The sequence below is a fragment of the Panthera uncia genome, assembly GCF_023721935.1.
Source record: "Panthera uncia isolate 11264 chromosome A3 unlocalized genomic scaffold, Puncia_PCG_1.0 HiC_scaffold_12, whole genome shotgun sequence".
Taxonomy (NCBI): Eukaryota; Metazoa; Chordata; class Mammalia; order Carnivora; family Felidae; genus Panthera; species Panthera uncia.
This window is the reverse complement of record NW_026057579.1, coordinates 14,166,454-14,193,528: the sequence shown is the minus strand read 5'-3', so window position 1 is coordinate 14,193,528 and position 27,075 is coordinate 14,166,454. Positions and strand designations below refer to the sequence as shown.

Below are 27,075 nucleotides of genomic sequence, written 5' to 3'. Positions count from 1 at the left end.
GTTCTTAACCCGGAGTTCGCGGACTCCACTTCAGAAGGTCTCTAATCTGCCGGACGGTACCCAAATGTTGGCACTAAGGGCCCACGTGCATTTTGCCGCCAGGACCCGCGTCAGGTAGTCAGGAGGGTTCTGATCCAAAAAGGTTTAGGAATCCAAGCGTTAGACCTTTCCTATTACCTCTTCTTCTCAGACCAAGACCGCCGTTTAGCCTCATTTTATTTAATCCCAGTCCGCAGCGGGTGGGGCAAGAGGACTCCATGCCGCTCAAATCTTCTACAGCTCGAGGCCCCCGCCCCTAAAGAGGAGACCCACCCTCGAACCCGCCCATTGCCCGCTCGGGGCGGGGCGTCTCTACTGGGCATGCTCAGTACTAAGACCTTGGGTTGGTCTCTTAGGCGGAAGCCGGGGTCGAGTGTGTGTGTTTTTTCCCAGGGTGTCCCGCGCTGCTGTCATGGCCGCGTCCGTGTTCCTGTGTCTGCACATGGAGTTCTAAGGCTGTGGGTGTATTCACAGGAACTGTCACCACGAGATTTCAGCGTCTTTGGGCCCTCCTCCTTTCACCTTCTTTAGTTGACTCCTGTGTGACCCTCGTAGGAACCTGTTTGGGCTGCAGCGATGTCCAGGGAGATGTGGATACCGGAGCTGGCAGTTTTGAGGGGCTTCCCCACTGAGGCTGAGCGGCAGCAGTGGAAGCAGGAGGGAGTAACCGAATCAGGTGAGAAAGGCGAACCTCCCAGGAACGTAGGCCAGCGTGTGGACTGTGAGGAGAAAGAGTGGCGGCGGCTGGGTTTTCATTCTTCCGTGTTTGTTTTGTTTTTCTGCCCAAATCTAGCTGATTCCTTAAAGCTTTGGATTGTTGCATCCTTGATGTAGCGGGTGGGGTCCTTGGGCTCTGTGCTTGTCTTTACCCCAAACTTCTCACCGCCTCGGTTCAGTGATGACACCGATGGCGATGTCAGCGTCTTTTCTAAGTCCTTAACTTTTATACAGTCATTTAATCCTTGTAATAGACATGTAAGGTAGATACTACATTTAATACCACTTTGCAGCTGAAGACATTTAAATACATTGTTTAAATAATTTATTCAAGGTCCCACCGCTGAGAAACAGAAAAGCTAAAACGAGGCAGCAAAGATGTAATTCTTGTGAACAGTACACATTTACAGGAGAGGTAGGGTTAAAAGGCATATTTACTAGTGATAAATGCAGGATATAGGCACATCTGGTTGTGGGATTAAGGCTGAATCCAGAAGAGAAGTAACAATCTAGGACAGTATATAAGCGGGGTGTGTGTGTGTGTGTGTACACACACAATAGGTGTGTGTGCACACACAAGCAATAGGTGCTTCAGGAGAGAGGTAGTTTTTGAAGTCTTGTCATCTGGAAAATTTTCAGGGAAGAAGTCAGATTTGAGCTGAATTTTGATTAAAGAATGAGACAAGTGGAGAAGAGCCCAGCAGGAAAAATCACAGACATATTCATGGGGTATTAGGGGAAAAATGAGTGAACCAGCTCTGCCTCAGGGAGTATAGTGTGGGTAGGAGGAGCCAGGTTATGAAAGGCCTTAGACCCCTGTTTATGGAAACTTTTCTCTTGTCAGTAGGAATCTTTTTGAATTCCCAACAGAAGGGTGACAATACAGTAAAACCTTGGATTGCAAGTAACTCGTTCTGCGAGTGTTCCTCAAGATGAGCAAACATTTCTAATAAAGTTTGACTTGATAAATGAACGATGTCTTGTGTCACCGAATGTCGCATGAACACAACTGAGCCAATGGTTCTTGAAATCCGCTTTGATATACCAGTGCTTGGATTACAAGCGTGTTTCCGGAATGAATTATGCTTGCAAACCAAGGTTTTACTGTACTTACTAATGAGGAATATCATTCCTGGGTCTGGCTTCTACCTTGCTGCTCGTTGTATGGATGAGCTGCTAATTGTAGAAGAGGTGATGTTTGTAGAATGATGGGAATTTGCTCAGTGCTTTGTGATTAATGTACAGTAGGCATTCTAAGGATATACATTTAAAAAATTTTGCATACTAAAATGGTAGATTTACCTAATGGTGTTATCATTTACAGTTTGAAAAAAATGGTTCTTTTGGATTATTGGACTAATTTTTTATATTGCAGAGAGTGGATCTTTCTTACAGTTGCTGCTAGAAGGGAACTTTGAGGCCATATTCTTAAATTCGTTGACTCAAAATATTTTTAACTCAACCACAATGACTGAAGAAAAGATTGACAGTTACCTTGAGAAGCAGATAGTAACATTCCTGGATTACTCAACAGATTTGGACGCAGCTGAAAGGTAGAATTTTATTTGAAATTTTCATAGAGAAACAGACTGAATACATTTACTAGAAAGACAGTTTTAGCTGTCATTGGAAAACCTGTGCTGTCCAGTATGACAGCCCAATAGTCACATGTGCTTTTTGAGCACTTGAAATAGGGAGTGCACTGATGGACAGAATTTTACATTTCATTTAATTGTAATTAATTTAAGTTTAAAAGAGCCTTATGTGGCTCACGGTTGTAATATTGGACGTTGAGACATAAATTGTTCAGGTTTCAGAAATTTTGTTTTGTAATACTTGGATAATCTCAATAACTGTTGGTTAATATTTTACATTTTTCCTAACAAAACTGAAATGGAATTAGTTGTGGTTGCACAGTGGTTCATATTTGTTTCTTTATTCTTCTATGCAGACAACAGCTGATATTCCTAATTGGTGTAAGCAGTTTGCAACTTTTTGTTCAGAGTAACTGGACGGGGCCTCTTGTTGATTTACAACCTCAGGATTTTTTGCCATCCTTTTTGTTCCAGCAGTTCAGTGAGGTATGCTTTTCGGAAATGTCATATATAGTTATTATTGTGTTATTATTTTTTTCTTTAGGAACTAGTCTTTATAACCTGGAGTTAATGGCAGATAGGAAAAAAAAACATGACTGTATAGCTTGTACAAAGCCTACTAAGAATGCTTGTTCATTGGTCAGATTTTCAAGTACTTCTAGAAGTTCCATTGTCAGTCATAGACTCTTCATGGAACTCTCCCAATTTATGGAGCTCTCTTAGTTGCCCTTTTTACTAAAGTCCAGGCACCTGCACCAGTCACCCAGTTGCAGATATTACCACAGTTATGTAAAGATCTTTTCTGGCAAAGCAGCAAAACTGGAAATCTGTTTAATTTTATTGCAGGTAAGTTGTGCTGCTGTGCTTAAGAATGGATCCCATGGGTGGTTTCCTTTATATTACAAATACTTCTTTAAAGTGCCTGGCACAGAAGTGCTCCATGGTGATAACAATTATTATCCATATATAAAGACAGTATTACTGATTGGCATTAGTATGTTATCAGTAGAACATACAGTTCGAATTCTGCAACAGTTTTTCAGCGCATATGCATGGAGCTTGGTGAGTATGACATACTCCATAAGAGAAGTGTGGTGACAGTGACTTATCCAGCCACCTCAGAGATCTAGACATAGCTATCAATCACTAAGCCTACAAAAAGGGCTCCTTAGCATCCAAAACTTTTGCAGCAAAAGTGACCTGTTTTCTGTTAGCAAGCTTCTCAAAATTAGAAGTAACAAATGAAAGGGGAATGAAATTATTAGAGATAAGTGTTAATAATCTGATGGTAGAGGGGCGCCTGGCTGACTCAGTTGGTGGAGTGTGCGACTCTTGATCTTGGGGTCATGAGTTTGAGCCCCGTGTTGGGCATAGAGCTTACTTAAAAAAATAAATAAAATATATTAAAAAAAATAATCTAATGGCAGTGTGGAAAGAGAAGTACAAAAGCAACCACAATCTGATAGCTACAGTAATTAGCACTGTACTGTCAGTGTAGTGAGTCACTATATTAGGTTGCAGTAGAGTAATTGAAATTCATAATCCTGGCCTTAAATCATTACTGAAAGGTTAAAGGATCATCTGTATCTCATGTCTAAGAAGGGAATTTTTTTTTTTAAAGTAGGCTCCATGCTCGAGGTGGGGCTTGAGCTCACGACCCTGAGATCAAGAGCCAGATGCTCTACCAACTGAGTCACCCAGACGCCCTTCTAAGAAGGGAACTTAATCTGCACTTTACAGAGGTTTTCATCCAAAGTAATTAAACTAAAATCCCGAAGCTTATGTGACTTAAAGAGATCTGCTTCACTTTTCTAGAACTTTGCTATTTATGTGGAACATCTCACTCCCTCTCTTACTGTGTATGAGGCATACTGTGTATGCCTCTTCAGTCCTGTGGCGTTAAAAACTCATCAAAGTCATAAGTGTTTGTTGAGCGTGGCTCTGTGGGGCGAGTGGGGCTTAATTGACATGTGTTCCATCAGTTTGAGGTATTCTAATTTTTTTTTTTTAATTTTTTTTTTCAACGTTTTTTATTTATTTTTGGGACAGAGAGAGACAGAGCATGAACGGGGGAGGGGCAGAGAGAGAGGGAGACACAGAATCGGAAACAGGCTCCAGGCTCTGAGCCATCAGCCCAGAGCCTGACGCGGGGCTCGAACTCACAGACCGCGAGATCGTGACCTGGCTGAAGTCGGACGCTTAACCGACTGCGCCACCCAGGCGCCCCAGTTTGAGGTATTCTAAAGATGAGAAGACAGAGGCTCCCGGTGGTGAAGGAAACTTGACAGAGGTCTTATAGCTGGGCAATTGGAAGCCACATTTTCTGGGTCCAAATCCAGTCCTCTTTCTGCTCTCTACTGGTGTAGAAGCACCTGTAAAGTCAGGTAACAATTCAAGGAAGTACATACGTAGGTTACATGAGAGATTTGGACTGTAAGAATATTGAAATTAACCAAATTAACCAGTATTGAAAGTGGATGTGTCAGACAGTTTAGTTGGGGGTGGAGCGTGAGTTGAACCTGAAGGGTGATGAGGAAATGGACAGGTGGAGAAGAGGAGGAAATGCAGTCTGGGTGCAGTCATGTGATCAGAAAGTCAGAGGGGAGAAGAGCATAGTGTTTGTGGGAACGGGCTGCTCTGAGCTTGCTGGAGTAGCAGTAAAAGGTCAGACTTCATGGGATTCAGGCCAGACTGTAGGAAACCTTGAGACTTTGATTGTAGCTTTTTTTTTATTAGAACTACCTCATACATTCAAAAAAGCGTATAAAGTGTATACAGTTTAAATAATAAAAGCCCTTGGTTCCCACCACCCAGCCTGAGAAACATTAGCAGCGTTGAAGAACAGAGCTTCCCGACTGCTGCTCCCCAGATGTCGAGCCCTGTGTCATTGTAGTGTCCATGTGGGGCCTGGGCTGGGTTGGGGGAGCCTGTGAACTGGTCTCCTCCGGTTAGCAGCATTTGCTAGTTCCTGCTGGGCACCACTAATAATAGCATCTTCTGCGGATGCTGTGCCTTGGAAAAGGTTGGGAAATACTGCCTCAGAAGGTCCCCTGTGTGCTTCCTGATGGCAGCCCTGGCCCCCCTCTCCCATGAACCAGGCTCATAAATTTTGTGTTAATCATTCCATTGCTTTTCTTCATAGTTTTAGCACCTGTGTAACTCCAGGAAACATACTGTTTAATTTTGCCAATTTTTGAACTTTTATAAATAAATGACATACACTGTACGTCTTCTGTGACTTGTTAGGCTCAGTGATATATTTTTGAAATTACATCATTATTCACTTTTACTGTTGTATAGTATTCCAGTTGCATGACTAGACCAGAATTTATATGTCTGTTCTACTCTTGGCCATATGGTATGTTTCCTTTCTTTTCCCCCCAATATATTACATACAGTGCTATTAGGAACATATCTTCTGGTAATCATTTGCAAGAATTTCAAAGCACAGCATACTGAAAAAATGATAGCGTTTGTTTGATGCAGTGTGCTAAATGGAGGAGGCCCTTGGGCTTTAGTTGGGTACCCTGAGGGCTGAGGGGATGGTCTTTTAACACACTTGTATACCCATCCCAGCAGGGAGTTGCGAAGCTCCTCTGTGGTGTATATTTCCGTACGTGGAATCGCTATGCCCTAGAGTATACACATGTTCAGTTCTTCTTGGTAATGTCAGATTGTTTTTGTTTATTTCTTTGTTTGTGTCAGGTTATTTTTAAAGGAATACTCAAGGGGCCCCGAGGTAGCTCAGTCTGTTGAACGTCTGACTCTTGGTCTTGGCTCAGGTCATGATCTCATGGTTCGTGAGTTCAAGCCCCGTGTCCAGCTCTGTGCTGACAGTGTGGGACCTGCTTGAGATTCTCTCTCTCTCTCTCTCTCTCTCTCTCTCTCTCTGCACCTCCTGCCCTGGCTCTCTCTCAAAATAAATAAGTAAACTTAAAAAAAAAAAAAAAAGACAAAAGGAATACTCAATTTATACTCTTTTCCAGCAATCCAAGAATTTGGAAGGTAGGGGGAGTTGAAGTTTTTAAACACATGAGTACAGTCATTTTCCTGTGGTAATTCATGATTCTTGGCTCTTGTGAAGCACAAATATTTGTGAATATATTTTATTGTCATAGAGTATAGTGACCAAAGCTAAATTCATTTTCCTTGCCCACAGATCTCTTCCTGCCCCTCAGCAAGGTTCAGGGCTATGCTAATCATTAGCAAGGCTGCAAGGACAGGGCCAGGATCAACTACCTTATGGTGGTGTGGCCTTATCATTTTTAACACTGTTTTCTGGTTTCTGATGCTAACCGGTCTCAGAGGAATAGCACTAAAGGTCCATGTCTGAGCAGTACGTGAGATGTGCTGACAGCGGAGAGCTTGATGTGGGCTCGAACTCACAAACTGTGAGATCATGACCTGAGCTGAGGTCGGATACTTAACTGACTGAGTCACCTAAGTGCCCCTAAACAATCCTCTTTAAAAATGGACAATTTCCCAAAACCTCTGGAAACACATTTGGAACTCAGTTGCAATATCAGTGTTATATCTCGGGTGTAGGCAGAGGCTGATTTACTTAAGCAGAAGATAGAAAAGCATTTCATTTTTTCATGATTATGCAAGGTAGCACTGGGAAGAGAAATGTATTTATTTATAGATTCACTCATTTATTTGTTATTTGTCTTGTTACTACCATCTCCCGAGAGTTTTGAATTGAAGAGTAGGAGGTTTAGTAACCAACCCCTGCTTTGAGTATCAGAGGTAATGATACCCAGGTGGTATATCATGGGCTGTCTCTATCTCTTTGTATAATTTTTTATTTGTTACCCTAGTAAATTACTTGTTTGCTGCTTCTGTTTAGGGATTTCATTTGCAAGAGAATGATCTAAACGTGTGCTAGAATGGTTAGTTATGTTTCTCATTTCAAAGTGATTAGAATATGGATTATTTTTCTTTTTTTTTAATATTTATATATTCTTGAGTGTGAGTGGGTGAGAGTGGGGGAGCACGGGAGAGGGTCAGAGAGAGGGGGAGACAGAGGGTGTGAAGTGGGGTCTGAGCCATCAGCACAGAGCCTGATGGGGGCCTCGAACTCACGAACTGTTATGACCTGAGCTGAAGTCGGATGCTTAACTGCTTGAAGCACCCAGGTGCCCCACAGATTCTTTTTCTTAAAGGCATGTCATATCTTCTTGTAGTGTACCAGTTTGGTCTGGACTTTGGGAAATAAGGGTGGTTGTATCCTTATTTTGACATCTTTGTGTGACAGAGAACTCAATGAGGCTGCATCTCTAGTCTCGGCACATTAGGCAGGTTCTTCTCCCAAGTTCTTAAGTGAGTATATCTGCTGGTATATTCGGCACCTCTGCATGGGGGTCTCGCAAGATGCCTTGTGCTCACGTGTCTCAGACTGAACTCATGGTGAGGGTCTCCCCCACACCTGGTCCTCTTCCAGTGTCTGTATCTTAGTAGCCATGCCACCATAAGGTAGTGGTCCTAGTTGGAAGGCTGGAAGTGATCCTGGCCTGGTGCTTGCATTCTTCCTAATGCTTAGCATAGCCCTGAACCTTGCCAAGGGGCAGGAAGCGGTCCGTGGGGAAGGCAGCATGGGGTGCTAGGAGGAACACTGATTTGGGAGTTGGAAAACAGGCTGGAATCTGTTCAGACACTGACGTCTGTGTGATTTTTGACTGCACTTAACATTTGTGTCTGTTTCCTTCTAAAATTGAGGTAGTTGTAGTAACTTCAAAATAGCTTCTTAATTATTGAGGTTTAAAAAAAATTCCTCTGGCCTTAGTGTAGGTAGCGGTAAGCTTTGTTTGCAGTTTGGTGGTGCTCTTTCTTTATTCCTCTATTACACTTCTTGACGATGAAGGGAGGACAGCGGGTGAACCCACAGCTTTTTCTTTGTTGCCGGTATCGAATGCTTCAACAATGTATTTATCCAGGCACTGGCATTATTTGGATTATTTAATTTAATCCTTACACGTACCCTACAAGGTGTGGGTTCTATGATTTCATTTTGTAGTTAATGATGTTTCAGTTCAAAAATTTACCTATATCCACAAACTAACAACAGGCAGAAAAAGGACACTGTCCTGTGTCTGTGACCTTGGAGCTCATGTTTCTAATGGGTAAGCATTCCTGCTGTCTGTCTTGTGGCAGTCGTCAAAACTATATAGTGCACATTTTAGAAAATGCAGGTGATTTGTCCATTGTAGAAAGTCTCTGTTTAAAGACTGGGTTTTCCAAATGCATGTCTTTTTTTGCAGCCTTCTGTTACCACTGGTCCGTAGTTTTAGGCCCACTCAGCATTTGATATGTAAGATCTAGCTGGCTGTTTGGCTTAGGAATTATGGAGCAGACCTGCTTTGTAATGACGTTTGCCAGCTAATGAAGCATATGTGAAATGTGTTTAATGTAAATACTTTAACATAGGGATGCTTTTTATTTTGTTGTAAGTAAATCTATAAAGTCGTGAAACCTCTTCAATACTAGCAGTTTCTTGACTTCCCTGTTCCTCTAAAGTATAGGCATGTAGGTGGCCATCTGTTAGGGCAGCCTGGGTTTATAGGTCTCCAGGGGCCTTTTAATGTTACGATTCTGTCCAGTGCCAATTGCTGTGTAATAGATTAATGCCTTTGTTTCAAAGTTGAATTAACTGGAAAATATGTGTTATTGTAAGATCTATAAAGAGTAATATTTTGTTAAATTACATCATCTTGGCTTACTTTTTTTTTTTTTTTTCCAGGTCAAAGGACTGGATGCGGTTGTTCTGAATCTGCTTATTCTAGACGGGGAATCAGTCTACAGCCTGACCTCAAAGCCCATACTACTCTTACTAGCACGAGTTATTCTAGTGAATGTAAGACATAAACTGACAACCATTCAGGTAAGGGGAGAAACGACGGTAGGTGGTGTTTTCTAAGTCTTCTTTAGGTATATCACTTTAAAATCTAATGAAAATAGAGATGCCTGGTTGGCTTAGTCAGTTGAACATCTAACTTTGACTCAGTTCATGATCTCACAGTTCATGAGTTTAAGCCCTGTGTCAGGCTCTGTGCTGACAGCTCAGAGCCTGGAGCCTGCTTCATTCTGTGTCTCCCTCTCTTTCTGCCTCCCTCTCCCCTGCCACTTGTGCTTTCTCTCTCAGAAAGGAATAAATAAACTTAAAAAATGTTAAAAAATTAAAATCTAATGAAAATAAGCAAAAACTTTCTCCTTTTATGAGATTCATCTAATATAAAATGAGATTATATTGAGCCCCTTTAAAAGGATTGTATAGACGTATGTTGTGTATGTGTGAGTGTATGTAAATGTTGATTCTCTGAATCTTAAAGGTTTGAAAACATCCTCCATGGTCTTTCATGAATTTCCTGTAGGGATAGTGAGCAGGAGGCAGAATTTTAGTATTCTTGCAGTCGATCTTAATTACTGTTTCCTGGCCCACATCCTACCTTGGTTCATCATTTGGGTTGGATTTAGTAGAGCATTTATTGAATGTCTGTTACATTGTTTCTTTAGGTCACAGATAAATTAGTGAGAAGACCTGCTCTACTCACAGAAAGCTACTATGCGGTAGGAGTGACAGAGCTCCAAGAGAGATACAAGCGTGTCTTTTGAGGGTTAGTGGACGTCACCACCTGTACAGTGTGCCTTGTAGCTCCTCAGGCTGCACTGTGCTGTGAAAGCAGCTGTGGACAGTTTGTAAACGAATGGTGTGTGTCTGTGTACCAATAAAGCTTTATTTATGGACACTGAAATTGACATTTTATATACTTTTCACATGTTGCAAAATATTCTTTTGGTTTTTGTTTTTTTCCAGTGTTTTAAAAATGTAAAAACTGTACTTAGTTCTTAGGCTGTACAAAAATAAGAGTGGGGTGGATTTGGCCTGCGGACTGTAGTTTGCTGACTTCTGTTCTAATTGTGGCAACTTGAGGATGTAGACCCAGAAATGATAAATCTAAATTGTATGTGAAATCTCCCAATTTCCAAGTTTTGGCTGAAGATTTTTAAGAAAAACAGTATTTCGGTGGGCAAAATGTAGACTCGGGCTGTACTGTGTAAGGACTTATTTTCCTAAGTATTTCATACCCAAGTAGGGATAAGAAGGCAAGTTTTGCCTCTTTCAGTGACTGTCATGCCAGCCAGAGGAATTGGAATCGCTTGTACTGGAAGGGGTTTTACTGGATGGGCTTCAAATGTCAGAGTAGATATAAGGCCTTATCTTTGATTGTTTAGTCATGCTAGCTTGAATAAAATTTTTTTTCTAGAGTTGATCTGAGTGAATGCTCTTTTCTAGAATGACTAGTATTTGGCTCTAAAGAAAGTGTCACTGAGGCATGAGGCTGCCAGATGACATTATTGTCTTTGTAGTGAGACTAGAGTAGTAAATGAGTGAGACAGTTTTAAATTTTGTTGGTGGAAAACGTTCATCAGCCAGTAGTTAAGCATCTTTTAAAAAAAGATATATGTACTATCAACTTAGGGTTGAACAAGTAAGTATTTGAACGGCTGGTTGTAAATGTCATACTTTGTGGGGTTGGAGAGACAAGTTACCTGAATTTCTTGGCAGGTGCTAAACAACTTTTGACTTGGGCTTACAACCCTGTTGTCTTGTTACCCATCACCATGCAGAGATCACTCTGTGCTGAAATCTTCCCTTTCAGTGAAAACAGGAAAGTTCTTTCTTCTTTGGGTCTGTAATATGTCATTTTCTAAATGATGATATAAAAATGACTTCTTTGATAAATGAAGATAAAATAGTAAAGAAGTGTCCCATACTTAACCAAGTTAATTTTAACCTTTTTAAGTTAGCTTTGAATAGACGTACTCATGAAGAATATATCAAGTTGTTTATAATGATATTTTTGTGGAACTATACAAGAAGGTGATTTTCCCCAAACCCCCTAATCTGTGAAGTATATAGACTAGTATTAGTAATATGTAAATGTTGAGTAAAAAGAGTCTTGGCTTCGAAATCAGACCAGAGTTTGTCTGGCTCAGCCGCTTAACAGCTGTGTGACGTTATGCTAGTAAATTTCTCTGGAATATCAGTTTCCCTTATTTATAATTATTTTAAAAATGGGCCAAGCTGGCAAAGATTTATTGGGTGCCTTTTGAGTACACTTATGCTTCCTGCCTTTTAGGAGGTTATTGACTAGTGTGACTTCCTAATCAGAACATTCTGTCATAAGTGCTAAAATCAGGAGACAGGATCTAGAAACTAGAGTGAGGCTTCAAATGTCTTTTTTTTATTAATGCCTCAGATTTTCTATTAAGCAATTCTTGGCAAACAGATAAGGGCACTTTTATTTTCTAGTAGAAAAATAGGCTATGCTTTCTTTATTTTTTTCACACTCCCTCTCACCCCAGATAAAGATTTGGGGTTAAGAGTTAACTTATAGATCTGATTTTTAAAGGTTCAGCATCTGATGATGTAGGTTTTCTTAAATTTATTTTGTTATGTTTTTATTTTATTTTTGAGAGAGAGACCCAGTGAGAGCAGGGGAGGGGGAGAGAGAGATGGAGACAGAATCTGAAGCAGGCTCCAGGCTCCAAGCTGTCAGTGAAGAGCCTGATGTGGGGTTCGAACTCACAGACTGCAAGATCATGACCTGAGCCAAAGTCGACGCCCAACCAACTGAGCCCCTGATGTCGTAGGTTTTCTTAAAAGGACAGTTTCTTTGACTCACTCTGTCTGAATTCCCATGTCTAGAAAAGGAAGGGTGGGCTGTCAAACCTGAGTCACTTAATGCTGATGCCAGTTCAGGGATAGATAATCGAAATGTAGCCTGTCGTTAGCCTTAGTGATAGAAAAGAAGGAAAATGAGGCAGCACCTCCGGGAAGTAAATGAAACATGATGTGAAACTTCTATTAGATAATTCTACCTTTCCTCACAGGGACTAAGGAAACAGCATCAGTAATTAAGAAGGATTTTGTTACAGAATCAAAATTCATTTGTGACCACACCATTGTTGGAGCAATGTGCTGTGGAGCAGTGTAGGAGGGAAACCAGGCAGTTTACCCCTTAATCAAATGAAGACATTAAGTTCAAGTTAAAAAAAAAGATGCTTTTGATAGTTAAGCATGATCTTCTATTAGTAGATGTTGCTTTTATTTATTTTTTAAAATGTTTATTTATTTTGAGAGAGAGAGAGAGAGAGAGAAAGTGAGCTGGGGAGGGGCAGAGAGAGGGAGAGAGAATCCTAAGCAGGCTCCATGCTTTATCAGTGCAGAACCCAAACCCATGCAGGGCTCGATCCACAAACTGTGAGATCATGACCTGGGCCAACATCAAGAGTAGGATGCTTAACTGACTGAGCCACCCTGGTGCCCCAGTAGATACTGCTTTAAAAAAAAAAAAAGGAAAAATTAATTTCTTATACTTTCATGCAGTATATTCAAAATAGCATAGTTATAATATTTAATTTAGATGATTCAGTGCATGGTCATACTTAATATTTTAATGAACCTATCAAAAATATTTAATACTTCTTACTTGCAAACTCACCCATACACTCTTCACACATGTACACATACACTCATATATGCATAGTGGAAGATCCAGAAGGTTATAAGCCTTTGTCATGGATTTTTCCAGGGGAGGAGAATGGCACTGAGTCAGCTGAAGAGAGACTTTCACTCTTCACTGTACATGCTATTGTATTGGCTTTTTGTTGTTTGTTGTTTTCTTTCTGTTTTTTTCTTTTTTAATAAGGAGCAAGTTATTTTTATTTTTATTATTTTTTTAATGTTTATTTTAGAGAGAGACAGCATGGGGGGGGAGGGGCAGAGGGAGAGCGAGAGACAGAATTCCAGGCAGGCTCTATTCTGTCAGTGCAGAGCCTGATCCGGGGTTCATACTCACAAACCATAAGATCTTGACCTGAGCCTAAGCCAGGAGTCAGATGCCCAACCAACTGAGCCACCCAGGCGCCCCAAGGATCAAGTTTTTTTGAAATAGTGATCAAGTGAGAACAGCATCAGACAATAGAGAAAAACCTACTGTGTTCTCAGCCACAGTCAAGACACTATATGAAATTCAGTCTCTATCCTCAAGAATGTTTGGACCAGGTAGAGTTATACTCTTGAAAAACAAGCACCTGATGCAGTGCTAACTTCTAGGAACAGTGTAGAAGTTCAGAGAAGGGAGAGACTAATATGTGCCACACTCGTGGGAGAAGGCTTCATGGAAGGGTCTCGCCGGGTGTGGAAGGGATTTTCTTAGTTTTGGGGAATATTTGAATGCAGGGTATTCTTTGCAGTGTAGTTTGTGTAAAATATATTGCTCTGAGGAGGACCTAGAGATGGGCAGGACGTGATTTCTTATTGGGTAGATGGTGGGCGACACTGAAAGCTAGGGATGACCTACGTGAATCAGTGGACTGTGTTTGCAAAGGAGGTAGTACAAATAATACGCTAGAAGTTCAGAGCAGAGAAAACATCACCACCCCCCTATGCCCACCGCACTCCCTGCCTCTGGGAGGTTCTTGCTGGAGTTCTCCTGGGCGAGTTGCTGCCTGGTTTATGGCGCTGAGGGGGTGCCATGGAGGAGAAGGGTGCTGACAGCAGCAGACGTTTTAAAGGACGAGGTCGTAAGTTCTAAACGGCATCACGAAGCCCAGCTGATTTAAAATACAGGCTCTGAGAGAATGGAGCAGAGGGGTTCTTGCGAAAGAGGGAGAAGCTGATGTGAGTATCATCATCAAAGACAGAGCAGTGGGTGGATAAGTTTGTCGAAGAGTAAGTTTAATTTTGCAAATGTTAAAAAAAATTCTAAACGCTAATTTCAGTTAGTGGAAAAATTGTTTTCCAGAGGGGCCTTTACTGTCAGTTTACATGGTTCTTTTTTTCCCTAGAGCTTGCCATGGTGGACTTTGAGGTGTGTGAGTATTCACCAGCAGTTGTTGGAGGAGCGCTCACCGCAGCTCTTTGCTCTTGCCGGAGACTGTATCGGGGAAGGTATGTAGCAGATTTTGTTTGATGCGGGCATGAAGTTCTTGGCTGAGATATTCCTTTTTAGTTTAGTTTTTTACAGGTAATAGTAACTTCTTGGTTGAGGGGGTTTCTTTTTCTCCCCTTTACTTCTGGATGTGGAATATCACAAATTATTAGGGTGTCAGATTATACAATTTCTTTTCACCTTTGAATTTAAAAAGAGGTCATCATTGTAATTTATATTACCTATTTAGAAAGTGATTTGTTTTATGTAGGTTGCCATGATTTTATCACAAGTGGCTTACAAGTATTTTAATATTTTGTCTGTGTTTTAATCTGAGAAGCCTCTTTGGAAACAAATGCAAACTTTCTTTGTTTAAAAAAACTTCCTTCATTAATGAGTTGGAGTAAATTGTGCCAAATGACATGCAAAATAGAAAATTATTTATCCTCTGTCCTATTGAGTACATGAAGAAAGCCTTTTTTTTTTTCACATTTAGTAGAAAATACATTTTCCTAAGGATGGCAATAGGTGGAGAGACATTTTTACATTTTGTATTATTTTTTATTATAATACGGAATATGCATGTACAAAAGTACCTAAAATATAAATGAAAGTAGAAACCACACACCTCTGTCAGTGCCTCCCACTGCCTTTGCTACACATACCTTGCAGGTTTCCTAGGGAAGCATTTTTATTTTTTTATTTTTTTATTTTTTATTTTATTTTATTTATTTTTATTTTTTTTATTTTTTAATATGTGAAATTTACTGTCAAATTGGTTTCCATACAACACCCAGTGCTCATCCCAAAAGGTGCCCTCCTCAATACCCATCACCCACCCTCCCCTCCCTCCCACCCCCCATCAACCCTCAGTTTGTTCTCAGTTTTTAACAGTCTCTTATGCTTTGGCTCTCTCCCACTCTAACCTCTTTTTTTTTTTTTTTCCTTCCCCTCCCCCATGGGTTTCTGTTACGTTTCTCAGGATCCACATAAGAGTGAAACCATATGGTATCTGTCTTTCTCTGTATGGCTTATTTCACTTAGCATCACACTCTCCAGTTCCATCCACGTTGCTACAAAAGGCCATATTTCATTTTTTCTCATTGCCACGTAGTATTCCATTGTGTATATAAACCACAATTTCTTTATCCATTCATCAGTTGATGGACATTTAGGCTCTTTCCATAATTTGGCTATTGTTGAGAGTGCTGCTATAAACATTGGGGTACAAGTGCCCCTATGCATCAGTACTCCTGTATCCCTTGGATAAATTCCTAGCAGTGCTATTGCTGGGTCATAGGGTAGGTCTATTTTTAATTTTCTGAGGAACCTCCACACTGCTTTCCAGAGTGGCTGCACCAATTTGCATTACTAGGGAAGCATTTTGAAAAGAGAAAAATCTTGGGTACCTTGATACTTGGTTTCCCTGGGCTTTTGGAATGATTCTTCTTAGCAAAAGTTGCCAAACAAATCAAAACAAAAACAGATTCTCTTGTAGTGAAGGAACACTTGAACACAGATGAACTTGGACTTGGTTACAGACTTCGGAGTTACAGAGAAGGGGTTTGACCTTCGGTGTGTCTGATTCCAAAGCCCGTGGTCCTTTCACCATAACAAGAGTATGTATGGCGTGAGTACGTGCACATGTGTGTATGTGTGAACAGTACTCTCCCTTCTCCGTGGTGTCCATCTCAATGGTTTCGGTTACTTGCAGTCATCTGCGGCCTGGAAGTAGATAATCCTCCTTCTGACCAATTGTCAGAAGGTTAGAAGAAGCCTAATGCTACATCACGATGCCTGCGTCAGGCACCTTACTTCCTCTCATCACACCGGCATTTTATCATCTCACATCACCACAAAGGAGGGTGAGCACAGTACAGTAAGATATTTTGAGGGAGAGAAAAGGGCTTGGTTCTACTGTGGTTTCTCACATCCACTGGGGCCCTGGGACCTGTCCCCCTTGGATAAGGAGGGCCATGGGGGGGAAGCGGTGGTTTTCGTCACTCTGGGTGGAGAAGCAGTGATCTGTACTTGGTGGAGTAGCACACTCATGAAGGCATAAAACGACTCTTAACATGTGTGCATATGTCATTACAAGAAGCTCCCACACCTTTCTGGAGTCTGTTTCCTTCAAGGGTACCTCTATGTAGTAACAAGCTAGGCCAGAATACAGTGGAGAGAATGTTAGTTTGTGCAGCAGTAAATACTACTAAGCTAGGTAATTTAGTTGAAATTAATGTCTCAATTTTGTTGTTGTTATTTTAGGATAGAAATACATAAGCATATGCTAATCTTAGATAAAATGAACATCTGTACATTATTCAAAAGGAGAAAGTAAGGAAAATATTCAGTCAGTATGATAATTGATTCATTTATATTGTGTATGCCAACTGAGACTTAGACCATTTATATTCTTTCAGGACTTTAGGTAATGCAAGGCTATGAAACAAGCAAGGGCATGTTAAATCAAATTTTGTATGTGTGTATATATATATATATATATATATATATATATATATATATTCTGCTATGGGATTTAAACCTGACATATGATAGATTAGTTGTTTTATTACATGTAAGGAGTTTACTTTTCTGTACAATGGTAATTCTTTTCTTTCTTTCTTTTTTTTTTTAACGTTTATTTTTGAGAGAGAGAGTGTGAGCAGGAGAGGGGCAGAGAGAGAAGGGGTCAGAGGCTCCCAAGCCAGCTCTGTGCTGACAGCAGTGGGACTGACATGGGGCTGGAATTCATGAACCATGAGATCATGACCTGAGCCAAAGTCAGATGCTCAACTGATTGAGCTACCCAGGCACCCCTATACCATGGTATTTCTTAAGTAACAGAACTGAAAAACAGACTCTCGCTTTTTCTGACCAATAGTTTTGGTTTAATGCTTTTGGATTATAAAAGATTTTTATGAGCAGATTTAGCCTACTGAACCAAGACTATAGATTCTCTAGACTGGAGGTCCTTGAGAGCTGTTTTTGTTTGTTTGTTTGTTTGTTTTGTTTGTTTTTAAGCTTCTTTCTACTTAGCATAGTGCCTGGAAAATAGTAAATAATTAGTACATATTTGTTGAATAAGAACAGTTAAGGTTTATTGAGGCCTTTCTACATGCACTTTTAGAACTCCATCTGTTCTCCATTTCAGTAGCAACTTTTATCTGACTTAACTTCTGTACAAGAGTTTTTCAAAAAGTAGAATATCACAGGTGCGCCTGGGTGGCTCAGTCGGTTAAACATCTGACTCTTGAACTCAGTTCAAGCCTTGATCTCAAGGTCTTGAGTTCAAGTCCCACCTTGGGCTCCATGATGGGTGTGGAGCCTACTTAAAAAAAAAAAAAAAAAAAAAAGGAATATTACAGCAGTTAGGAGAAAAATTGATCCTACCCAGATGCCATATGGACTTTGAATCTCTCCTAATAACATTGCCTAAAGGTGGAGTTCTCTTCAAAATGAATACAGAGTGAACCTTGGAGAAAATGAATACCTGACGCCCCATTTAGCAGACATCTTTTCCTCTGTATTCAGTAAAATGAAAACTGTGTAGACTGAGTCTCCCCCATTCATGCCATTGCATATTTTTGACATGACGTGAGGTATACTCCATAAATGAACATAGTGCAAAGGAAGAAGGGGGGGTGAGCTTCTAATTTATGAAATTGGGTAAAGTTTTGAAAGGCAAGGGTGACTTTAACATCATCGATAATTATGGGGAGAAAAAGTTGCCTTTTCCAGAGGATAGTGAGAGCATTTGAAGTAAGATGGCATCAGGATTCAGCCCACTGTTTAATTTTGTAGAAAGGTAATTACATTACACTACTTAGGATATTATACGGTTTCCTGTGCTTCATTATACTTTTATGGAAAACTGGTTAACAAAAAGTGAACAAAAAAGGTGTCACTAGGAGTTGTTTTTTCTTTTTATGGGAAATCGAATTTGATGCAGTTGTTATAGCGAAAGTCACATTTCTTCCCTTATTCCTATATTATATAAACTTGCATTTATGGCTACGTTTTTTATCACAGCACAGTGACTAATGTTCATAATTATTAATTATTAAGAAAAGAAAAAGTAGCATTCCTTAAGTGCCATTTTATTTTATTATTTTTTTTTAATTTAGAGAGAGAGAAAGAGAGAGTGAGTGCACAGTGGGGAAGAGGGACAGAGGGAGAGAGAGAGAATCTTAAGCAGGCTCCATGCTAGGTGCAGAGCCTGAGGCAGGGCTTGATCCCAAGACCCTGGGATCATGACCTGAGCTGAAATCAAGACTTGGATGCTCAACCGACTGAGCCACCCAGGCACCCTCCACCCCCTGCGTTATGTGCCATTTTAAAAAGGAAGGACCATATGATGTGTTTTAGAGAGAATTCTATTCTGTGGGGTAAAATTAAGTTTCCAAACAGAAAGGGTTAACTAAGATCTGGAAAATATGACTTGTAAGTGACTCATTCCCCAAGTGGTCTTGATTCTTTTCTGCAATATATTTCAGCATATCATTTACTTTGCCTTACAACTAAGCATTTTTTATGTTGCCATTCTAGGCTAATCAACGACATTTTTCATTTTATCTAGTCATAAATTCGTCCATTTTGGCTATGTTTAAGTAGGTCTGCACATAGTCTTCAACTGCAACATTTCATAAACAATTTTATTTAAAAAAATGTTTTGTTCTGGGATTTGACCCAAATGTTGACCGAGCAGTCAGTTACAACTGAAATATTACTCAGTGTCCAGAGAAGGATATTATATTTGAAATGTTGCCCTTGAAGGATCATCAAAAAGTTGGCAGGATTTTTTTCAGTCTATGAAACATAAGTGAGGATTTCATGAACAACTGTGGTCGTTATATTTTTGTCCAGGAATGTGACATCAGTACAGTGTAGTGGAATAGAGCCCATCACACTGTCAGCAGAACTTTGCTGGACTGATCACATGTATGAAATGAGTAAGTTAGAGTCTTGCAAAGTATGCTCTTTAGTGTGATCTAGGCACTCTTTTTGATGTCACACCAATGAAACCCATGATTCTCTAAAAGATGGCTTAGATGCACACACAACCATTTATTGTGGGAGCGTATACCAAAAATGCATTTGATATAGTGCATGAGATGTAATATTGCAGTTTAGCTCTTCGAAATTGAGTTTATGAAGAAGTTCGTGTGTAAGAGAAAAGTTTGAAATGCTTTGTCCGGGAGTTCTGCTATAACATCTATAGGCAACTCTGTAACTCTCGGGTTAAGTTGTTTCCTCATCAAAAGAGCTGATCAAAAGATTAATCTCTTGGTGACTGATGAGTGCATTGATTTAAAAAAAAAAATTGATACTTTGCAATGAGTGTTATTAAATATACTAAACATATTATAACTATCTGTAGGAATTTCATTTTAAAATAGCCTTAAAATAATCTTTTAAGAAGAGACTTTGGTTTTAGCACACATTTTAAATGTACTAGTTGACATTTGTATCCAGAAGGTCATGAATATTCATTTCCATGGAGAACCTACAGGTTTATTAAAATAATATACATCTGAGTTGACATGTTCCTTTCTTTACTTAAACCTTGAGTCATCCAAAGCTTGAAACTGTGTGTTCATAATTGACTCATTGTTTTCCATGATACTGTGCATCTAGCCAGTTCTTAAATCTTACCAGTTCTTCCTTAAGGGTCCCATGTACATCCATTCCTACCACTCTTATCCTAGGCCATGTCCGAAATCTTTAGTTTGGAAAGGCCCTTTAGAGATTATTTTGTTCAGCTAACTAACTCATTTTACAAAGACTTGTGACTCAAATTGCCCAAGAGCCAGACCTATGATGTAGAGTTTGTAACTCCAAATCCCTCCCACTCTTCTTTCCATTATATTTCTGCAACTGGTCAGTAGGGCAGAATTCTAGTATCTGATAAGGATAATGCAGTTCACATTTCTACAGTGCTAGCTCTGTACCAAGCCCTGTACTCTTTAAGTATATGAACTAGTTTATTCCTCACAACCACTCTTATGAGATAGAACTGAAGACTGAAGAGTTTACAGAGGATGGTAGACTGGTGCATGTAGTGTTCTTTCCTTTTTTTTTTTTTTAATGGGTTTTTGGAGAATAATTAACCTACAGTATTTACTCATATTTTGAAGTGTGCGATATTTTACACATGTATACACCTGTGAAATTACCACAATCAAGACAATTAACAGAATATGATGTTTTAAGATCTGGCTTTTAGTTTCTCCTGTCACTTAGACAGCTCATCTGATTTCCGAACTAAGGATTCTTTCCATGTAAACTGATCTTTGAAGCCTTTCCAGGTATAAAATAATGTGATTCTTCTTAGGCTGGCTCTCCACTCATCCTAATGCTGGAATTCATTGCAAGATTGTATCCAAAAGAGTTACTTCCTCTTCCCTTGGGAACTTTCTGAAATTACTTTGAGGGAGAATGCATTCCATTGTTAGTATCTGTAATTGCCGCAAAGTGCTTCCTTTTATTAATTAAAAACATCTGTGATTTTGTCACTTATGACTGCTAGCCAGAGCTGTGCTGATATAGTAGCCACTAGCTATCTGTGACTATTTAAATTTAAATAAGTAAAAGAAAAGACATAAAAAATTCAGTTCTTCAGGTTCACTAGCCACATTGGCAGTGCTCAGAAGCCATGTGTAGCTAATGGCTGCCATTTTGGACAGTGCAGCTAGAGATTATTTATATTGTCAGAGAATGTTTTGGACAGGACTGCTGTTGAGCAACAGACAATGACAAGGTAGGTCTGTCCTTCTTTCTATATGACCAGCCCCCAGTTACTTAAGGCTACTGTCACTGTCATTTCACGTCTGAAGGGTTGTCCCTGACTTGCAGACTCATTCTTGGCCTTCGTTCCCTCTCCCTCTATGTTAGTACTGGATTGGTTTTTCTAAATACCATTTACATCATGTCCCTTTTTTGCATTAGGAAAGTCTTTAATTGTTCCCAGTTTTACCTTTGACTTTATATTTTATACTCAATTTGATATTTAATACAAATTGTTTTTAGAATGCTTGCTGTGTTTCAGTCACCATGCCAGGTGCTAGGGATATTGAGGAACTCAGTGGGGCAAGGGCAAAAATTACAAGTAGAAAAAAGGGCATAAAGGGGATAGGAAGGGATGTGGTTAATCTAAACCTGAGAGATCAGAGAAGGCTTCACAAAGAGCCTCATGCTTGAACTGACTCTCGAAGAATTAAGAATTTATTAGATGAAGCTGGAAAAGGTATATAACATGTATTAAGAGAAGTACAGAGACTTGAAACATCTCTGTGGGTTTGGGAATTTGGGTAGTTTGGAATGGCTGGAGCAGAGTGTGAGGGTGGGTTGTGTGGCAGGTGATGAGGTTGAACAGGTAGGCAGGAACTGGTCCTTAGAACATTGGATTCCATCTTGATGGTTGCTGTCAAAAGGTTTTTAAATATTTGAGTACTCCTAATACAGTTATTGAGGGCCACCTATGATAGGGGGTACATAGAGCAGTGAACCAGACTCACGTGGGCCCCTCTTTTGTGAGCCTTATGGTCTAGAAGTGAATTGCAGCCAAATTTCTACCCATCTTTCAAGGCCTGCCCTTCTGAAAAGGTTTGTTCAACTATCCTAGTCTTAGGGATATGCCCCCTTTGGTATTTATGATCAGTACCATACAATTTCACTTCACAGTAATTGTTATGTGTCTTCTCTTCCTAGCTCTTCTTTTCCCCATATCTTGTTAGGGAAGATCAGGGCTTAAACCTTGCTGTAGGATCTGGTGTAATTCGAAGCATATATAATAATTCAGTAGATGTTTATTAAAAGTCATAGGATAGAAAAGAGGGAAATTGTTGAGGAAGGGAGAGAGGCAGGAGAAGGATGGAACACTGGAGGAGCAGCAGTAGGAAATAAGCTTGCAAAGTATGGAGATAGGGAGAAAAGGATTTTTTTTAGAGGAAATGAGTTGGCGTTGGCTAGTGCTTTCCTGTTTAGACATGATGTCACAAATGTGTAAAGGCTGGCTTACGGTTATGGATTCTTAGGATAATTGTTTTCCCCCTTCTCCCAGTGCCATTTTTCTTGCTGACCTCTTTTGCATGGCAGACTTAACCTCTTTTTTTAACCTCTCAGTGAAGATACAGTAATTTGGGTCTCAGCTTTGAATGGACTCTCCTGCTGGATTGGCTACTTTGGGTGGGTCTAGGCCTCATCTTCTGTCTTTGGTGTTCCTTGCAGCCATAAAAATGGAATTCTAAGGTCCCTAAGGTTTGGTAGATAGCTTCAGGGCAGAATATGGCTTCGGTGCTTGCGTAATTCCTCAGGTTCAGTTTTCATTCAGTTTTTGTTCTTTGAGGATTCCTTACTTTCTTCTCAGCACAGTGGTATCAAACATCTTATTTATTTTAGTTTATTTATTTATTTTTGTTTATTTATTCTTACACACACTTTATTTACTTGATTGAAAGCCTGTGGTACATACAGTGTTTAATATAGCTGACTTAGCTTTGTTCACACTGACTCCAATGTGCTATATTTGGGTTTTCTGTGCTTGAGACTTTGCTCAGTTGCTGCTGTTGCCATTGGTTTGTTTTCTTTCAGATCAGGAGCAAGGTGGGTACTTTCATATAAAATCTTATTTTTAATTTTCTCTCTGGCAATTGTCTCCTGGGTTTTTAGCTTGTATAGTTATACCTACAATGGAACCAGCATCCTAAAACCACTGAGATAAATCCTCCTACACCAATATCACATTATCTCCTAAATCTACTAGTTAACAAAAGATGTCCAAGGCCAGCCACAACAGATTCTAAAGAGCCATTCATATAATATTGAATCCCACGCCCAGGGAATGTTTTCGGCATCTAAAATTCCTAGGATCTTAAAGGGCTTTCCTGTGGTGGGTTCCCTCGGCTCTGGCCCTGTAGCCATGAGTTCTGGTATATGACTGCGGCCCTCCCTGGCCTGCACTGTCTATTAAACATTTTAAGTCCAGACTTTAAATCTAGCTTTAAAAAATTTTTTTTAATGTTTTATTTATTTTTGAGACAGAGAGAGACAGAGCATGAGCAGGGGAGGGGCAGAGAGAGAGAGAGAGGGAGACACAGAATCTGAAGCAGGCTCCAGGCTCTGAGCTGTCAGCACAGAACCTGACGCGGGGCTTGAACTCATGAACCGTGAGATCATGACCTGAGCCAAAGTCGGACGCTTAACCGACTGAGCCACCCAGGCGCCCCTAAATCTAGCTTTTTAAAGGTGTTTTTATTGGGAAAGTAATTGGTCATGCTGTTGGAATTTAAAGATTAAACTAATTCTTAAAAAAAAAAAAAAACACCCCCAAAACAAAAAACCATGGCTTGTCTTCCTATTTTTATTGAACAGTCTTTGACCCCTGAATATATGAGCTACAGAAGAAGTAGAAGATGAAAGCCAATTACTCTAATATCCACCTGAATACACACAGGTAGATAGGTAGGTAGGAGGGAAGATAGATACAGACAATCAGCTTTGGGCATTTATGTGACTTAATTATGTGTTATTAGGACAGTTTAAATTTGACAGCCTTCCCTAGACTTACATGGTCTATCACAATGTCATAAGTCTACTTACATGCAGAAATGGCCTTTCTGTGGTTATTGAGAGGTTTTTAAAAAGCTTGGCCAAGTTTTACATCCCTTGATATATATTGCATCCAGAACCTTAAGGGAAAATTACTTTACTGTTGACAACTAAGGAAAATTGTGTCACTTGTGAACTGTGCTAAGATGATAGAAGGTTATTGTATTTCTGAGAAAAATGGCTAGACACTCAGGAATAGTGGGCAGATAGACGGAAAAAAATTAATAAAAAGCACTAAGAGCACTGAATATCATCATTTCCTGCTTTTCTTGAGTTTGGTTTGTGTGGAAGAAATCTGATGGAGTTTCGTTGCGAGAAATTCATGTTTGGATGCCTGTCTGTCTTTTAAAGTAACACATGTACATCTCTGCTTACTCTCCGAGTCCAGAGAATCTCTTTAAAAAGGACTGGCAGTATATAGAAAAACACCTCTTCAGACTCATTTTAATTTTGGTTCAGAGTAAAATAAAAGATATCTGTTTCTTAGCTCTAAGTGTTTGTCAGATAACTAGGTGATGAAGGAGGTTGGGTTGTGTAACATCACCTCTATATTCATTCTGCCAACTCCCCCCTCACCCCTGTTTTTTCCAATAAGTGTGGATTCACATTATGGCTTTGCCACTTAACAACTGAGGTGACGAGTGAGTAAGCTATCTAAGTTCAGTTTTCTTTTCGTTTCTATATTTTTTTTATTTGAGAGAGAGAGAGCTTGCACGTGCACATACGCAGGGAAGGGGCAGAAGGAGAGAGAGAATGTTAAGCAGGCTCCATGCTCGGCATGGAGCCCGACAGGGGGCTTGATCCCTCGACCCTGGGATCATGACCTCAGCCAAAATCAAGTGTTGGATGCTCAACCAACTGAGCCACCTGGGTGCTCCTGAGTTTAATTTTTTAATGAATTAAGTGGGGATAGTGTCAGCCTCAAAGACATCATTGTGAGAATTATAACACAATATATACCTAGTACTAGGCTGAGATGGCATTCAGTATGTATCACTTCCCTTTCAGCTTGAATAATAGAAAACTGATTCTCCATCTTTGGACACTGGAAGTGTATTTTCTATTCATTTATTATGCATTAATTCTTTAAAATATTTTAAAAATCTTTTTTTATAAGTTTATTAAGTAATCTCTACCCCCAAAGTGGGGCTGGAACTCACAACCCAGACATCAAGAGTCACCTGCTCCACTAACTGAGTCAGCCAGATGCCCCTAAAATTCTTTTTTTTAATTGAAGTACAATTAAGGTACAGTGTTAATATTATTTTAACATTATTTATGCATTAATTCTTGTGGAATGCTGACTAACCCACTACTGGAAGCCTTTGTGAGGGGTAGTTTGTCAGGGGTGCTGTAGAGGTGTGGCTCAGGTGACCTGTGGACACCTCCTGCACTCTGGTGTGTGTCAACTAGCCTCTTTATTATATATGATTAATTTTGACAGTCATTTTGTTCCAGACACCTTGTTATCAGGTTATTATCCTCCCGTCTATTCAGCTACGGTATTCAGAGAAATAAATCCTAATCTGACTGCTAAGCTAATATTCATTCTCTATTTGGTATTCATATAGTCATCTGTATCTATGTGTGTCTTTCTCCTTTGAAGGGAGAATTTCTACATTCATTATGAGGCAAACAGTCTGTAAGCTGAGCTCTTCATTAGATTTTCTGTGATGTTTATTTGTAGATTCATTTGGTACTTTGTATCTTCACCTTGCATTGCCATATTCTTTTATAGCATGAGTAAGACAAGCAGTCTAAAATTAGAGCAGATTTATAAATTGTATTTCCTAGGATCCTGTGGAATAAAGGATGGATGTATGCAATGTCCTTAGCTTTGTTCTTGCAACATGTGAGTGCTGAGAGAATGCTAGCTGTGAACTATTTTTATATCTGCGTTCCTCATCTTTAAGAGCAGGGAATATGCAAATGTATACTTCGCATACTGTGGACTCAACATTTTACTCATTTTACTTAATCATAGATTGTTATTTTCATCATAGTTACCCCCCCCCCCCCCCCCCCCCCGTCTCACAGTCAGCTCTCAGCACACACTCCATCACCTGGTTCCTAGAACTCAGATTGTGCAGTGGTCACGTCATCATTGACCAGGGCTCACACTTACAGTGGCAGAGGCCTTCCTAAAGCTCCATCATCTCCAGCCTACATGCTGCCCCTATTCTCCTGGCCCCCGGTCCCCAGTCCCACTTTGCCAGACACATTTTCATAATCTTTTCAGGCTCCAGGCTAGTGGCATCACCAGCAATGGAGCCTGATCATGTAAGGAAAATACCACGAGCTCATGAGCGGCTAAATCGGGGACTCCGGGGCGTCCCTGCCCTAAGACACTTACTACACTCCCTCAGATGCCAACCTCCCCAATTCCTCCTGCCCCCGCCTGCCAACTCATCATAGTTTTTAATGTTTCATCTCATGTCTTTCAGTGACGAAACAAGAAGATCTGTTTGTAGATGATTCCGGTCCGTATTTGGCTATTCAGTTCCATCTGGAATGTGCATATATATTTTTATATTATTATGAATATGCAAAAGCAAAGGATCAGTTCCACATTGCTAAAGACATCAGCAAATTACAAATTGATTTGACAGGTAAGACTTGTTACTTTTTGTGGGTTATTAATTTATTTTTGTGATGAAACTATTACATTGGCAGTTTGGCTGTCTTGTTTGGTTGTATTTGATTTTTTATGTTCTGTTCTTTGCTTTATAAAAATAGATTTTAAAGATTTTATTTTATTTCATTATTTTTTTCTCTTTTAATTTTAGAGAGAGACAGAGTGCGAGTGTGAGAGGGGCAGAGTGAGGGAGAGAGAGAAAGACAGAATCTTGAGGAGGCTGCACGTTCAGAGCAGAGTCTGATGTGGGACTTCATGACCCTGAGATCATGATCTGAGCTGAGACCAAGAGTTGGATGCTTAAACAACTGAACCACCCAGGCGCCCCAAGAATTTATTGTAAAAATTCATAGTTTTAGGGGCACTTGGGTGGCTCAGTTGGTTGAGCATTTGACTTTGGCTCAGGTTATGATCTCACGGTTTGTGGGTTCAAGCCCCGCGTCAGGCTCTGTGCTCACAACTCAGAGTGTGGAGCCTGTTTCAGATTCTGTGTCTCCCTCTCTGTCTTTGCCTCCCCTGCTTGCACTCTGTCTCTCTCTCTCTTTTTCTC

At 40.1% G+C, this 27,075-nt stretch overlaps 1 protein-coding gene, 2 non-coding genes and 1 pseudogene across 3 annotated transcripts in view; 1 reads left to right on the top strand and 3 right to left on the bottom strand.

Annotated features, from left to right (window-relative positions):
* The first annotated feature begins 465 nt into the window (after window positions 1–465).
* Window positions 466–27,075, top strand: part of TTC27 (tetratricopeptide repeat domain 27) — a 186,230-nt gene continuing 159,620 nt past the window's right edge. The window contains exons 1-6 of the mRNA XM_049652326.1: window positions 466–715; window positions 2,132–2,309; window positions 2,708–2,837; window positions 9,088–9,228; window positions 14,202–14,304; window positions 26,335–26,499. Of these exons, the coding sequence (XP_049508283.1) occupies window positions 616–715; window positions 2,132–2,309; window positions 2,708–2,837; window positions 9,088–9,228; window positions 14,202–14,304; window positions 26,335–26,499 (817 nt within the window). The 5' untranslated portion in view covers window positions 466–615. The remainder of the gene's footprint in view (window positions 716–2,131; window positions 2,310–2,707; window positions 2,838–9,087; window positions 9,229–14,201; window positions 14,305–26,334; window positions 26,500–27,075) is intronic.
* On the bottom strand, window positions 22,836–23,716 carry LOC125937550 (cytochrome c oxidase assembly protein COX20, mitochondrial-like; annotated as a pseudogene).
* On the bottom strand, window positions 25,919–26,001 carry LOC125937833 (small Cajal body-specific RNA 18). Its single transcript, XR_007462520.1, has one exon. It is a non-coding gene; the product is annotated as a small Cajal body-specific RNA 18 (non-coding RNA).
* Window positions 26,081–26,220, bottom strand: LOC125937840 (small Cajal body-specific RNA 17). Its single transcript, XR_007462527.1, has one exon. It is a non-coding gene; the product is annotated as a small Cajal body-specific RNA 17 (non-coding RNA).